Source organism: Cynocephalus volans, chromosome 14, assembly GCF_027409185.1.
Source record: "Cynocephalus volans isolate mCynVol1 chromosome 14, mCynVol1.pri, whole genome shotgun sequence".
Lineage (NCBI taxonomy): Eukaryota > Metazoa > Chordata > Mammalia > Dermoptera > Cynocephalidae > Cynocephalus > Cynocephalus volans.
The window spans coordinates 34,837,401-34,853,713 of NC_084473.1; the positions used below are offsets into that span (position 1 = coordinate 34,837,401).

At 34.5% G+C, this 16,313-nt stretch overlaps 1 protein-coding gene across 2 annotated transcripts in view; it reads right to left on the reverse strand.

The window, feature by feature from the left end:
* Positions 1–1,283: 1,283 nt before the first annotated feature.
* The window catches only part of STRN (striatin), a 111,757-nt gene continuing 96,727 nt past the window's right edge, over positions 1,284–16,313 (reverse strand). For both annotated transcript variants that reach the window (XM_063078119.1, XM_063078118.1), the window contains 7 exons: positions 13,839–13,886; positions 12,944–13,065; positions 9,966–10,133; positions 8,231–8,371; positions 3,613–3,720; positions 2,194–2,280; positions 1,284–2,103 (listed from right to left, as the gene is read on the reverse strand). In XM_063078119.1, coding sequence (XP_062934189.1) covers positions 1,934–2,103; positions 2,194–2,280; positions 3,613–3,720; positions 8,231–8,371; positions 9,966–10,133; positions 12,944–13,065; positions 13,839–13,886 — 844 coding nt within the window. In that variant the 3' untranslated portion in view covers positions 1,284–1,933. The remainder of the gene's footprint in view (positions 2,104–2,193; positions 2,281–3,612; positions 3,721–8,230; positions 8,372–9,965; positions 10,134–12,943; positions 13,066–13,838; positions 13,887–16,313) is intronic.

Here is a 16,313-nt window from a genome sequence, read left to right on the forward strand (position 1 = left end):
AGTTTTGTGGTTGTTCATCATAAATATACCAAGTAAGGACACCTGACTGGAATTTTCCAGTATCCTTCTACAAAAGTCAGATTAGCAACACCCTTTCTTTGCTCTGTGAAGAACTGAAAGGAATTACTGAACACAATGCGGAATTCTGTATCTGCACGAAAATAAAAACACTCACCTAGTAACTCATGTCTAAGTCAATTCATTTGATTATACAAAGGAGTCCCTTAAGCCTGCTGTAAACCAAAGCACAAAGATGAAACAAAAAGGTAGCTGTGTTAAAATACTACAACACATCCGTGTAACAATCTGGCAAATTTAGCACAGGTGTTTAGCATTAAAGAAAATTTACTTGTATACTGCAGAGTTCTAGAGGCAGACAAGCAGAAATTTTAAATAAATATTGTCATTATTATCCACATCACCACCCAAACACTTCTTCAAGGAGTAGATGTGCATATCATCAGAAGTATCATTGCTATGACAATGGAATATGTGGGGATGGAACTGCAGGAATTATTTTAATGAGTTAAAATACTTACGAATATGATTTTTTTTTAAGTCTGAGAACCTATTATATATACATTTTGGTGAAAAATTGAACATTAATAATTTATTTCCAATTTCTAGATTGGTCTCTGTCATTTGGGGCAAACAAGATGACCATTAAAACGTGTATTTAAAATAAACAATGAGGAGGGATAAGGAGAGTGAAAGAGAGAACCCTTTAGCCAATCTTAGGCATTGAACTCCTCCATTGAGATTTCTGGGAGTTTCTTCTTCTTAGAGATATTAATAAAGGATTCCTAGGGTATATAGCATTTGTTTTAATTAGTACTTTTGTAAAAGCAGCTGCCTGAGGTTACCCACACTCTTTGGACCATTAAAACAATAATTATGAACTATTTTTGGTAGATATCAGATAACAAATGTGAGAGACAAAGAACAAGAAGCAGAGATCACCTGAAGCATGATTATGTAGGTGTTGATAAATGAGTACTAGCAAATAACTTCCATCTTTTTCAGTTACTGAAAGGTAAGATTTCATCAATATGAAATAATCACTCTGGTACTATAAACACCACATGAATAAAGTGAATTCTAAAATAGAAATTATTACAGAGATATGCCCTGTTTACCTTAAAAATAAACAGAATCTCAAACCTGAATAAGTTAAATCCTTTAGTAAAAGCAGACTCTATCAACTATTCTTCATAATGGTGTATACTTGACAGCTAAACTTTAGAATGGTACCAAATCTATTTTCAAAACTGTAATACAATATAGAAATTTCCTTGTAAACTAAATATTTGTTTAGCATTTCTTAATAATAATATATTTAACATATTATTGCATTTTTTCCCTAATAGGTGAAATGCTTTGCCAGGTGCTTTATGTGAACAGCTGAAAGGAGAGCTAAATTAAAAACTCATTTTAACACTGCCTGGTTATTATACACAAAGGGGTTAGAGGAGATATGATAAAGATTACTGTTTTGTCTACCTAATGTGTTTAACAAGATTTCTCAGGGGAGAAGTAGGTCTAAGTTTCAATTCTTCCTCTACTCATTACCAGCCATCAGGCTTTTTAATTATCCATTAAAGCAAGCCCTCTTCATTCAGTAGAGACAAGCTAAACCTGTATTCGCTCAGGCCTGCCTAGCGAATTAGAACATCCTCTGAAATAAAAGCACTATTTGGGGGAAAATTTGAAACAGTTTTCAGGCTCTCAGATTCAGCTGAGCTTGCAGCAACCTGAACAACCTTAGTTTTAGAAAACAGCATAGGAATTGCAAAATTATACTTTAACAAACATTCTCTGTGCTCCTTCAGCAGAACAAAAGGGCAGGAGGAGTTGGTTCTTGCCCTGGTCTTCTGTATCTCTTTTGTGCACTTGATATTTATAAAGAGCTAGAAGATGAAGATGATACATCGTGTCATACAAAGACTTTAGCCAGTGCATCAGCTCCAGCACTGGCTATATAGCATTTGGATGGGTGGAAAGCTACATCATGAATTGCTTCTTCAAACTTTTTCCGATGAGCTGTGAATTCTTGGATACACGTCTTACTTTCTAGATTCCATAAACGTATTGAACAGTCATGACCTATACCAAAAGAAAGGAAATTAAAAGGAAAAATTACATTAACGTGAAAGTTATAAGAACAAATAAATAATCCATAGTTGATCTACTTACTGCCAGACATCAAATACAGGCCATTAGGATCAACTGCTAAACTTGTAACGGCTTCTAGGTGGGCTACCATCGAGTGGATCAGTTTGCCTTTGGAAAAAGAGATTGTTAGTCTTTATTAATGAATGACCTCTCTCATCTTTAACACATGCCAGCTACCATCTTACACTGGTTTCTTCAGTCATTCCTCTCTGTGTACTTACTGTATCATCAACTTTTTCCATTAGCTAAAACATCTGTCATCCTCCTGCCTCTGGTTTATAGTAGTGATGAGAAAAAAAAAGGCTCAAATTCTAGACTATACTTTTGTCTTTTGTTGTTGTTGTTGTTGTTGTTAGACTAATCAAGTGGAGTAATGAGGAGGGAAAGAGTAGAACAAGAAGGTTGATCTGTAACTGACTGAACAATCAAGATAACTTCCTTACTACCTTCAGACCACCCACTTTTGTCTTTTAAACCACAATATGGAAGTCAGTAGTTTCTACACAAACCCTCCCTTAAGGCATGTTTATTAATTAGAATTTAGACATTATTAATCTCCTACTCTGCATCCTTTAGCTACAGGCAAATTATACGGGTTGTGGGAACAGAAAGTTCAAATTCACTGAGACAAAGACAAAGGAACAGAAAGAGAACATGGCTGCAATTTTAGTGGAAAAAACATATAGAAAGGGATTAAAAATATTAAATTACTCATCACTAGCAGCTAAGCAAAGTCGGCAAACTCAACATATTAACAAAGACAATAGCAGGTATAATAGTAAATATGGCTACTACTACAGGGTGCTTTCCTTTCAGCACAGCTCCTCATGAATTTCATTTAAACTGATGAAATGCAACCCAATAAAAATTAGGAAAGCCCCCATGCCCCAACTCAAATCAATGAGGACCAAATAGTCAGTATCATAATACAGAAAAGATTAGTCCATGGAAAAACTAACAAAATAAACCAAATGACCTGGAGGTTTTCCATCACAACACTGAATAAGGCTATTCAATAACTAAATAATTGAATATTGAATAACACTATTCAAAAATTGAACAATTTTAAACAAAATACAATGATCATATGCCGCTACTTCCAACACATTTCTATTTTTTCCCAATATATTGCAACAGATCATAGCAATAGATCATTTTTATTGGTATTTAAATGAACTGTTCATTGCATTACTAGTGATAACGCTGGCCCTAGGGCCTAAATATAGTATCTACTCACTATTAAATAAAGCAGAATGATTCTATACTGTATAATGAAGACTAGTCTCAGCAGATTTGAATGGAATGAACAGAAACTAAGGCAGAAGAGTATTTTTGTTTCAGCCTATTCCCTGCCTATGAAGCCACCAATAGACATCAAAATGTCTATTTATAGCAGGGATTTTTTGCTTTAACAAAAATCAATTCTTAATAAATTTTTACCTGTGTTGTTATCATAGAATTTGATGTGCCTGTCTTCATGAGCAGTGATGCTGATCGGAAGAGTGGGATGACTGATGACTCTATTTATTTGGCAGGAAGAACTAGCTGCTAAAAAGAAAAAATTAAAGAGCAACACAAATTAGTCAAAGCTATTATATTTTCACACAATGGAGAACTGAATACCCACCTAAGAGACTGAAAAAGTAAATAATGTGACTTTAATTTGTCTTTGATTCATTTATTCTGAGATTGTTCCCGTAATATCAATGTTAGGAAATAAGAATTGCCTAAGCTAAGCTATACTGACAAATCTAGAGGGACCTAAAAATTAGAATTTCCTTTTTCACTACCTGCTATCTATGGGTCCATCTAAGGCTTAGCCTAGAGCTACTGACATTTATCATTCTACAATGCTCTGTGATATTGTGTTATATGAAGTTCTATGTAATGAAGACAATTCCCAAATTTAAATCTCAGCTCTTTTTGCATATAGAGCTCTTCATCACAAAGTTATCATCAAAAAATAAACATTACAAAGAAAGCTTCTTAACCCTTAAATCTTCTCTTTCCACTCTTCTTCATCATAATAGAAATGGTCATCATTTGACAGTCTACCAGGTTTGGAATCTTAAAACAGTCATCGTCCTAATAGCATCTTTTGTGTATCCTTTAATAGTTTTCAAAGAGATTTCACTTACATGCACAATGAAACAGGCAGGACATATATTAAGCCCATATCATAGCAAATGCACCAACGTCCAGAAAAAGTTGTGACTCCCTCAACATTAAGTGACAAAACCAGTATCTATTATAACTTCTAACTCTGTCCCAACCAGATGACTCATGCAAATTGGACAACTGCCCAGACTGGTTCCTAAACTAATATAAGATCACCAGTTCCTCCTGGAAGCCTTTTATCAAAAGGAAATCAATAATTAAGAAGAACTTAAACTTAATCAGTAATTTTTATTAATATGTTTTTGTAAAAGAAAAAGAAAAATCTGCATAAAGATAATACTAAGTTAAGATATGTCAAAATTTTTAAAATACCACTATATCATGGTTCAGGGAGAGGAAGGGATGTCCTTATAAAATACATCATTGGTAAAATTGGCAAAATTTAAATATGAACAGTAACTCAAACAACAGTATTGTGTCAATGTTAAATTTCCTGATTTTGATCAGTGTTAATGTGCTATGTCAGAAAATGTCCTTGTTTTTAGAAATTACATGCTAAAGGATCTAAAGGAATCCCAGGGGCATGATGTCCCTCAAGTGGTTCAGAATTTAAAAACTATACACATATATAGTGAAAAAGCAAATGTGATATAACGTGAAAAACTAGTGAATATGCATGAAGGGTAGCCAGGAGTTCTTGTACTATATTTGCAACCTTTCTGCAAGTTTAAAAATATTTCATAAAGAGTTAACTTTTCTTTAAATCCTAGAAGTAGTATTATGAGTTTACATTCACATAATAGAAAATATAGGTAAAAATAATCTTATGGGATTTTCACGGGGTTCCCAGAAATATGACATCTTAAAACCTGAAGACAGTCTTTTTCCAATGCTAGCAGCAGGTTGTTAACCCAGCCTGTCATTTGAATATAGAACAAAAAAGTCATTTGACCATGGAATAACTTCTTGCTCAGCTACACTTGACTTAGATGATCTAAAGAGATACTTAGTTTCAAAATTGAGACTATGAATTTTTATCCACCATAGATAAAACATCACTGAGCAAGAGCCTGTGTAAAGTCTAGCAGAAGAAAAACAAAAACAAGAAATAAATACTTTAAGTGAAATATCCCATACATTCTGAGAGAGAAGTTTCTGGGATAGCTTTAATTACTTTGAAAGCTGGAAAATTAATGCAATAGAAATCAAATCATGGAAGCAGGCAAAAGAAATACTTTGGCAATAACTTTTAAGGAAGTTTCTCTACTTGATGGTAAAACACAGAAATAAGCAAAATGCAAAGAACACTAGAAATAAATCAAAGGCCTAGCAGCCATCATTCTATCATTGAATCCAAAACAATCCTCCAAATACTCATATTCAGCTTGTGACTTAGAAATACTTTACTTTTACACTGGGTTCACAAGTACACATTTACCTGCTTCAACTGCCTCTGTATCACAGTGAAATCACCATTGACATCAATGAGAAGGGTAATTTATTTTTATTCTAACAACAAACATCCTTCATCATTTTAAACTCTATACGAAATTCACTTTCACCTTGAAACATTTTTGGTCTGAATTTTAATCAAAAAAAAAAAAAAAACTTCTAGGGCCGGCCCCATGGCTCACTTGGGAGAGTGTGGTGCTGGTAGCGCCAAGGCCACGGGTTTGGATCCTATATAGGGATGGCCAGTGAGCTCACTGGCTGAGCGTGGTGCAGACAATACCGTGCAGAGAGTTGTGATCCCCTTACCAGTCAAAAAAAAAAAATCTAAATTCCAGAATAGAACAACATAATCAAACATGAAGGGTAGTCCACAGTAGAATGGAATAAAAGACTAATTTAAGTTTGTTTTACGCAACTGTAAAAGTAACAAAGCCGGTAATTTAGGAACTATCAGGATATATTATCACAGTAAATTATTATTACTTATTCCAATAATGTTACCTTTGTTAAAAACATTCTCGGCAATCTGCTTCTGAAAATGTTTCTAGTACCAGGCAAAAAGCCATACTACTTTATGGTCACACCTCTTGGGACAAAAAAAATGGGATCAACTAGTTCATTTTATCCATCTTATCCACCAGATTTGACGTCTTATTAACTTGTAGTAGTCATTAAAAACCAACATTAGCCAATGAAGATATTTAAGTCACAATCTCCAAATGTAATTCCAATAATGCTCACATCCTTTCTGATATTAATCGGTTTTTTATCTTACTACTGTAGCTTTAGGTCATATTGAGATACAAGGTGCTCAGTTTCCCTGGGCTCAGGTTACAGGACACACGTCTGGGTTTCAAGCCATTCCCCAAGGTCTCAGGGCCCTCCTCTGGGGCCCTACCCTAGAGGAGAGTTACTGTTGCAAGTCGAACCAATTTTCGGACCAACGGGAGACCTCAGGGGGCTGACTTATGGAAATCCAGTAGCTGGGCATGCTCAGTAGGAAGGGGTTATATAACCCTAATGGCCAAGCAAGATCAGAAAAATGGAATTTATTTTCATTAGATAGTGTAAATATGTATTAGATAGTGAGACTATAAAACTTGAATCCCAGCAGAAGGCAGGGTTGTTGCTCACTTTCTCAGGGCCAACCCACACTTTGCTGGCTGAGGTGTGTATGCTTTCTTTTGTATCAAACTTACTTTCAGCAAGTGGCTGCTTGTTCTCAAGCCAGCCTGCACTCTGTACTAGACTTTAAGGGGGCATTTCTTACTTTTGTATTGGACCTGGTGCAGACCCTGCTGGGTCTCTGGAGCTAGGCCACACTCTCCCTGTGAAATCTGTAACTCTTATTTATTACATTAAACCCATTCTTGCTTTCTACTGTGACTCTCCTCTTGAATTATTTCCTGTGGTGGAGTCAAGAACCTGGTAAGAGGATGAGGAGGGTTAAGTCCATCTACTGGGCCTTCACAGACCCCTTCTCCTCCAGCATCAATATATCAAAATATGATTTTTAATTTACCCCGAGTCTAAAATATATTTCTTGGCAAAAAAATTCCTTTTCCAATTCCATAATCTCAATTTTTGTTTTCCTGTCTCTTTTACATCTGAATAGCTCAAAATTTGATTCATGCCTACTTCCTCATACAACTCTTACAACATATCAGGAAAAAACAAAGGATAACAGATGAGGAAGGGAAAATGAAGAAAGCCAAAATGGAATGAAGGAAATTTTTGAGAGAGAAAGGGGGAGGGGGGAGGGAGAGGAGAGGGAGAGAGACACAGACACACAAGCACACATGAATGCATGCACATGTGCGTTCACACACAAATTCACAAAATGTAATTATTTTTAAAGCTAGTTCTCAGATTAAAACAACAGTATATGTGTACGTGGTTTTATCGGCTGCAACCTAAATTGTGATTGTCCAGATTATGACTAAAGACAGAAAGTAATGGTTAAAAAAACCCAAAAACCAAAAGGATTCTTGTAACCCAAGAAAGCATTTACTTCCTGACTTCCTGTATTCAATAAGAAACTTCAGATTTGGGATTCTGAGAGCCACAATGTGATCTATATTCTAAAGAATATTGAGCTGTATCAAGTTATTTTACTAATATAAAATTAAGTTGGTTAAAAAAAATAAAATTATGAGATAGAAAATATATTTATTTTCTATTCAGAATAAATACTGTTTTCTTCAAATGGATTAAAAATTAATCATTTGGTATAAAACTAAACTGGATTCATCTTTGGAATAGCTAAAATGCTATTTTAAATAGTATAGTTATAAACATGCATAAACTTAACCCAAACTCTTAAAATCAATTGTAAATCATTATATCCTTCTAAGTAATTGTGTTCTGAGATGTAGGAAGCAGAACACTTTATAACGACAAATATTTTTGATAGCTGACTCTAGTAGCTATAATTTTGATAAAGTGAAAAAATTGATCTAAACAGACTACTAAAAATTGGTATACATACTTGCATCTAGATTGGATTCTAAAGTGAGAATGCGTTGTTGTGTTTCCATGTTAAAGATGCTTGTATATCCTTTGCTGAATGATGCTACCATATGGCTTGGATCACTGCTCACAAGATCCACAGAGGCAGGGATTCCCAATTCTAAGAGTCAGAACACAACGAAAATAGCAGTTAAAGTATCTACTTGACAATGCGCTTAAAATATAGAAAAACAAATAATGGCATGATTTCCTTAAGAAGTAAATAAGGATTCTCATCAGAATAAGAATTAGCTCATAACCATTCAATCAAGATTATTTCTTTTGTAACTTTTAGCCCTATTCTAAATTTTATTATCCTTATCTGTCCAGCAGGTATTCTGTTATCCAGCTAATACATTCATTGAATGCATGCCTTTATTCAGAAAGCAAACGGAAAACACGTATGGACTACAAGTTTTGCTGCTTCTACCTCAACCTGGGGCTCAGAGTGGCACAGTGGGAATTCTTCATTTAAAAAACCCATCTCATTAGGAATTTTAATTCATCAAAAATATGATATTAAAAATGAAATTTTGAATTGTTATTTATTGTTAGAGTCATACAAATATCAAATGCAGGCAACTCATGTTATGATAGTCTGATAAAGATGGTAGATGTTACCATCTAGAATAGGTTAAAACTTGAAGCTTATAGAAACAGAATGAAATGTATAAAATGAATATAATAATCTGATTTTTTACCATTTGGCTCAAAATCTAAATCAAGCTAAAAGTTAAAAACTGTGTGTACTGCAGAAGATATATTTTTGCCCAAGGAGCAAATAAAAAAAGTGCTCAACATACTTAGCTACCAAAGAAACACAAACTAAAACTAAAATGAAATGCCACTCCACACCCACCAGAATGGCTAAAATTAAATATAGATTGACAATACCAAATGTTGGTAAGGATTTAGGGCAACTGGAATTCTCATTCATTGCTGTCAGTAGTGTAAAATGGCACAATTGCTTTTGAAAAAATTTTGGTGATTTCACATAAAGTAAAATAAACACCCACCCTAAAGCCCAGCAATTCTACTTCTAGGTCTCTACACACCTATGATGAAAATACATGAATGTTCACAGAAGCTTTGTTCATAATAGCCAAAAAATGGAAACAACCCAAATGTCCATCAAGAGGTAAATAAATAAATTACGGCTTAATAAAATACTATTAAACAATAAAAAGAAATAAATTAACACAACATGAACTATAGAAACATTATAGTGAGAATAAAAAGCCTGATACAAAAGAGTACATACTGAAGTTTCAGAATAGACAAAACTAATCTACGACGAAAGAAATCACAACAGTGGGTATGTCTGGTTGGGAAGTGGAAGAGGAGATTGACGAGGACATGAAGAAACTTGAGGAGGTGAAGAAAATGTTCTATGTCTTGATCGGTGTGAGTTAAAGGAGTGTATTCATTATCAGACTCATTAAAATCTACCCTTAAGATCTGTGTTTTTCACTGTATATAAATTACATCTCAATTTTTAAAAATTTAAAATCTGAGTGTTCTTTCACCAAATACTATGCTATTAAAAACTAAAGTTGGAAATTCAAACAGATATACTTTTCTTTTTTCAAAAAGCCTTCAAAATTAAACAGTAAGAGCTCATAGAATCATTTATTTACTTATGTGCTTGTTCGTTTGGCTTTTAGAATAAGACCTTTTATAAAAGATTCAGCAAAATTAGTTTTTAAAATATGTACCTTGATTATCACTAAATACACTTAGTGCTGGAGCAACCTCAGTTGTATTCCATAAACGCAGAGTGCCATCTGCTGAACAGGATAACAAACGCTGATGTGCTGCACTGTAAGCCAAACCCCAGACTGCATCCGTATGGCCTAGCAGAGGGCCTCTTAAAACAGAAGGGTCTATACAAAACAGCAAAAATGCAAAATCAGGAGAAAAAACAAACAAATCATAAAAACACTTAGAATCCAGAGAAAGTAAAGTATATAAAGAAAAGCCCCTGATAACCATATAAAATGCTCCCTGGTTTGTATTATCCTTCTGAAATGCTACACTAATTAAAAGCAGGCTTGGAAATATACACATTGAGTTTAAAATTTAAATATTAAAAAGCAAATATTTTTCTCCTTAAAAAAATTAGGTATTTCCTTTCCCCTTCCTTTTGTCCTCTCATTTATCTAGATTTTTTTAAAAGTATGTTAATATAAATAATTTGAATTTAATCGACCACTGAAGAAACCACAACTCATACTCCCGATGAAGTGAACAGAGGTCCTCTGTTCTCCTCTGAACTCCTTCAGCACTTCAGCTATACCCCTTCTGGCCACTTTTCCCACTGTACAATGAATGGCAGTTATTCCTGGGAGAATAATATTCATAATGGACGGGAACGGAGACCTACAGGTATCCCCAAATTCTCAAATAGCAAGAACTGAGATGTAGATGATGTGGATGTGGTAGAAGGGAGAGGGAGGCGAAGAGGGTTACTTAGCATAGAATCATAATAAAAGTCACATTAGAAACTTCAATTATTAACCCTCATAATGATTATATAAAGTGGTACTTTCAAGATGGCTCACAGACGTTAAGTCTGGAAATGCCAATGGTGTTATCTGTCTTATATCCTCTCTCAGACACACCATAAAATATTTATCGAAGACACTGTGTGTCAGGCACTATGCTCGATGCTGGGGCCACACAAATGACTAAGACACAATACTACCCCTGTCCTCAAAAGACAATGGTGGAAGTATAATAATAGTGACAGACACCAGTAACCACGGAGAGTAACTGGGATGAGTGAAAACTTCCTGAAGAGGGTGACACTTAGAGTACACAGATGTCAGCCAGTCAGAGAACAGAGGAAGACGTGCCTGGCAAGGAGGCAGCACCTACAAACCCAGAAAAAACAACATGATACGTTAGGAAATTTACAAGCAATTCAGTAATACTCAAGGGTGCAGTGTGAGGCAGGAAGTGGATGAGATGAGGGCAGCCAATTTATGGTGAGATTTCTATGACATATTAAAGAACTTAGAAATTATCCTGAAAAAAACAGAGAACCACTGAAGAAAAGAGCAGTAAGGTCACGTAAGTGTTTAATAAGGTAACCTTGACTGCAGTATAGAAAGCAGATTGGACAGAATCAAGACAAAGGCAAGGAGCCTGGTTCCATAGACTGGAAGAGTGATGATAAAGACCTAAGCTAGGGCAGTGGTAAAAGGGCCAGAGCAGGAGTAATTCCAGAAATATTTAGGGAGTTATACTAAAAAACTAGGTAACTAATAAGCTGTGGATAGTATGACAGAACAAGGAATCAAGGATAACTCTCAGGTTTCTAGTTTGGGTAACTCTGGTAGTGCCACCAAATAAAATAAAAGAATATGGAGGAGAAGAAACACAGAATATGTTGGGATTTACAGACAATGAGACAGCCACTTTGAAATTTCCTGTAAGCAGTCTGAAGCTTAATGAAGAGATTTATGAGTCAATATAATACAAAACTACACAAGTAGATTCAATCTCCCAAAGAATGTTTGTACACCACAAAGAATGAGATAGGGTCTGGGCCTTGATAAGTGCCAATATTTAAGGTGAGAGAAATAAATGGAGTTCATGAAGAACAGAAAACAAAAACTGCCACAAAGTCAAAAAAGCCAATAGAATGAACAAATTTCAAAAAGGATGGAGTTAGCTGTCTCAAATACAGCCAATACATCTAGTAAAATAAGGACTGTAAAATACCCTAGGATCAGGAAATCAGATAGTCACTGACAATCTTTTTATATTTAAGTGATGGAGCCAGAAGTCAAAATGCAAAGGGATGATGCACAGGGAAAGGACATGGATTTAGTAACCAGTAATTATGTTTTCTAGACAACACCATCAAAGTAACAAAGACGATGAGGGAAAGGGAGAGACTAAACAGCAGCCAGAGAGGGAAAGGGGGTCAAGAAAAGACTTCCCCTTACCTAGGATGGGAAAAAACCTGTACTAATTTATATGCTTAGAGGATGGAGAGACAGCAATGAGAGTGAGGATTAATTAAAATGTGGGAAAGGGAGAGGAAAGGGAAAGATTAAAGTACGGTCCCAAAGGAAACTAGAAAGAATAAGGTCAAGAACAAAACAGGAAGGGCTGGCCTGGGACAGAATGAGGGACAGTTGGTCCTCTGGGAGAGAAGTAAAGGAAGGCATGGATCTGATAAATTTGTAAGAGAATTGGGGAAGAGGGGGGTTACTTTTCACAAAATATATGTTTAATGCTCATTAAATAAATGATGTGGAAAGTTTTTGTTTACTGAATTTCTTATCTTTAGTTAGGTTTGGTGGCAAAATTAATTTAAAGTGATAATGAAATTAAAATATGCTTTTATGACAAATATGACATTTTAAACCATTCTAGAACTTAAGAGAAAACCAGGACAGCGAATTCCTAAACAGTTTTGCAAGAGAATTTGGGGTAATATCTAGTAATAGATTATAATATAGATTTATAATTTATGGTACTGTTTCCAAGATTAAAAGGGCATTCAACTTATGAGGTCTTTTAAGTATTTTGGTGTCACGGACATTAAAAGCTGTTAGCTTCTACATCTCTCCAATAATTGATCAAGGGGATGATGCCAACATATTATCCTTATATAAACTATGGAAAAAAATGTGTAAGAAGAAAACATTTTATTCTTTCAGACCTTTGGGGAATCACATACCATAAGAGTCATAGGGATCGATGTTGGGATTAGTGGTATTCCAGCCCTGGATCAGTCCATCAGTACCACCACTGTAACATTGCTCACCATTGCTGCTCATTACCACACAAAGCACTGGACCTCTGAGAGATTTTTTTAAAAAATCAATTGCTATTCTCAAAAATGCATCTGATAATATGATAGTTAAAAATAAGAATGCTTAATTACTCAACTGGCTTTCTACCTATTTTTTATAACAGATAAAAATATTATCAAAACACTGTTCATTTTTCTTCCTCTGCTAAACCAGAGGTTGGTAAACTACAGCCTGCAGGCCCAATCCAACCAGTGGTCTGTCTCTGTACAGTCCTAAAGCTAAGAATGGTTTTTACATTTTTAATGAGGAATAAAACAAAACAAAACAAAAATTAAGAATATGTAACAGAATACTGCCCGCAAAGCCTAAAAAATATTTACTATGTGGTCCTTTATGTAAAAAGTATGCCAATCGCCGTGGTAAATCAAGTGGACACATTCCTTAAGCTCACACGGAAACAGGAAAAGCATGCGATATGTGATCACAATAGAAAAAATTCTCAAATATTTTTATCTAGGTTATCTATAAGGAAAAAAGATCAATATTTCTAATATTTAAACCTAATTGCCTCAATTTTATTTTAAGATATATATACACACATCATTTAAACATACAAATAAAATCTAATTTCAGAAAGGATCCTTATTTGGTAGTTATAAACTTGTTTTAGCATTATACCATCTGACAATTTCTTTTACATTTACAAAACTACTACTAAACACAAAAATACATAACACAAATACGTAAGTAGAAAAAAAAAATCCTAACAGGCTGTTTTACAATGATGATGTTTAAAATAAAGAAAAAGCACATACTTACTTATGAGCCCTGAATGTATAGATAGGCTCTACATCAAGAGAAGTACTCCTAAATCAGACAGAGAAGACAACTTTTACCACTCTAAGCTCCAGTAGTAAACAGTATAATTGAATATATGTCATAAAATTGCCTTTAGAAATAGAAACCCTATGGTAATATACCATTCTCAATGACATCATGCATAAGAAAGCTTACCTAACACCAATCACATTTTCATGGGATCAAGAAACAAGATCCAGTCACCTACTGATGGACATTTAGGTTGGTTACATCACTTGGCTATTGTAAATAGAGCTGCGATAAACATGGAAGTGCAGGTTTCCCTTCAACACTATGATTTCCATTCCTCTGGATATATCCCCAGCAGTAGGATTACTGGATCATATGGCAGTTCTACTTGTAGTTATTTGAGGAACCTCCATACTGCTCTCCATAATGGCTGTGCTAATTTATAGTCTCACCAAGAATGCAGAAAGGGAGTTGTCTTATAATAATTCACTAAGCTACACAACTGTTTAGTGTGGTTTTTACCTCTGTATATACAATATAAAATTATAATATAAAGTAAAATACAAACAGATATTTAAAAAATCAAAGCTACTGTGTGAAGAATAAAATAGAAATAGAGGTGGAAACAGACCAGACTGATCATATATTTTGTTGATAAAGGTAATGGAATCTATTGATGGACTGAGTATAAAAGAAAGATCAATAATCATTCTCCAGAGGTGGAAAGTGGGGTACAAGGAGGAATTGGTAAAGGGACATGTGAAAAGATTATATTGTATAATGTTGAATATACTAATTATCCTGATTTGAGCATCACATATTACACACAGGTAATGATAATCAATTCTGTACCCCACAGATACATACAAATCAATTATATTACAATTTTTAAAAAAACAAAAAACAAGGTCCTTGTTTAGTAATAATACCTTGTTACAGTGCTTTTAACATTGTCATAATCTATTTGACAAGTGAGAGACAGCTTCACTCAGGAGAAACAACATGGGCTTTGAAGGAATACATTTCTGAATTCAATTTCCACTTCTGTTATTAACTGGCTAATTTGGGGCAAGTTATTTAATCTTTCAGAACTTCAGATTCCTAATGAAAATAACACCAAATACTCACGGGGTTAAATGAGATTCTACAATTTAAAAACCAGCCTAGGACAGAACCATGCACATAATAGGGTTTCAACAAATGATACTTTAATTTCCTTTCCTTTCCATGAAGATTAATATGTCTGTCCTTGATATTGTAGAAAATGTCCACATTATCAGTTTATTCACTATTCAGAACACCACTATGGGTACAATACACTACCTAATACTGGCCATAAATGTTAGTAGAAACCATATTTAAAGTCAAGTAAAGGTTGAGTATTTCTAATTTGAACTCAGAAATGGTCCAAAATCTGAAACCTTTTGAGCACCAACATGAAGCTCAAAGAAAATGTTCACTGGGGGATTTCAGATTTTTGGATTAGGAATGCTCAACCAGTATGTATTCTACAAATATTCCCAAATCAGAAAAAATTTGAAATCCAAAACACTTCTGGTCCCAAGCATTTCAGATAAGGGATATTCAACCCATACTTACCATTTTCTATAGTGTATTGCAGTTATTTACAGGCATGTTATCTCTTCTCAAGTCATTTCCAAGTTTTAAGTTCAAAGGTAAACAGGCCACTGTTATTTACATGTGAAGGTATTATTGTTAAGCTACCACCAGCAAGAAACTTGTTTCACTATTCTTCTAAATTTTAGTCAAGAATATGTAAGACATTCACATCTCTGGCCTCATATGATTGTGCTAGACCCATAACTAGCATATTGTTACCAAAAAATTAGAAAGGCAAAAGGCACAATGTCTAATTTCATTCTAATGAAAATACCTGATCCATGAGAGGGTCTATTTGGTTTTAGCAAGATATGCTTGAGCTATCTGATGCAGACTGATAAATCAAGTATCTTATCTACCATATGTATGACTCATAGCATGAGTGCCACTGATCTCTTTTAAATTGGGCAACAGATTTCCTCTACCAGTAGTAAAAATTTCTATAACCTCCTCCATTTGATGTTTAGTTGTATTCTTGTAATAACAAAAGTGCCTGACACTGCAGAGGGGCCTTTGCTGACAGACACTGGTTCTGGACTACATGACCCTAGGAAGGATAGGAGCTCAAATAAGAGAACCCCACCAAAAAGGACTGGGTCTAGTTTGGCTACTAATAAAAGGGTTTATACTAACTCATGTCTGTCCATGCTCAGACAGGAACAAGGGGCAAAGGCAAGCACTAGCAGTTAAAAGACAGCAACAATGTGGGCTTTTATTTTTTTATTTCATTTTATTTATTTTTTAATTGTAACATAGTTGATTATATGTATTTGTGGGGTACAGATTTGAATATTATACATGTGTACAATATGTGGCGATCAAATCAGGATAATCAGTATACTCATG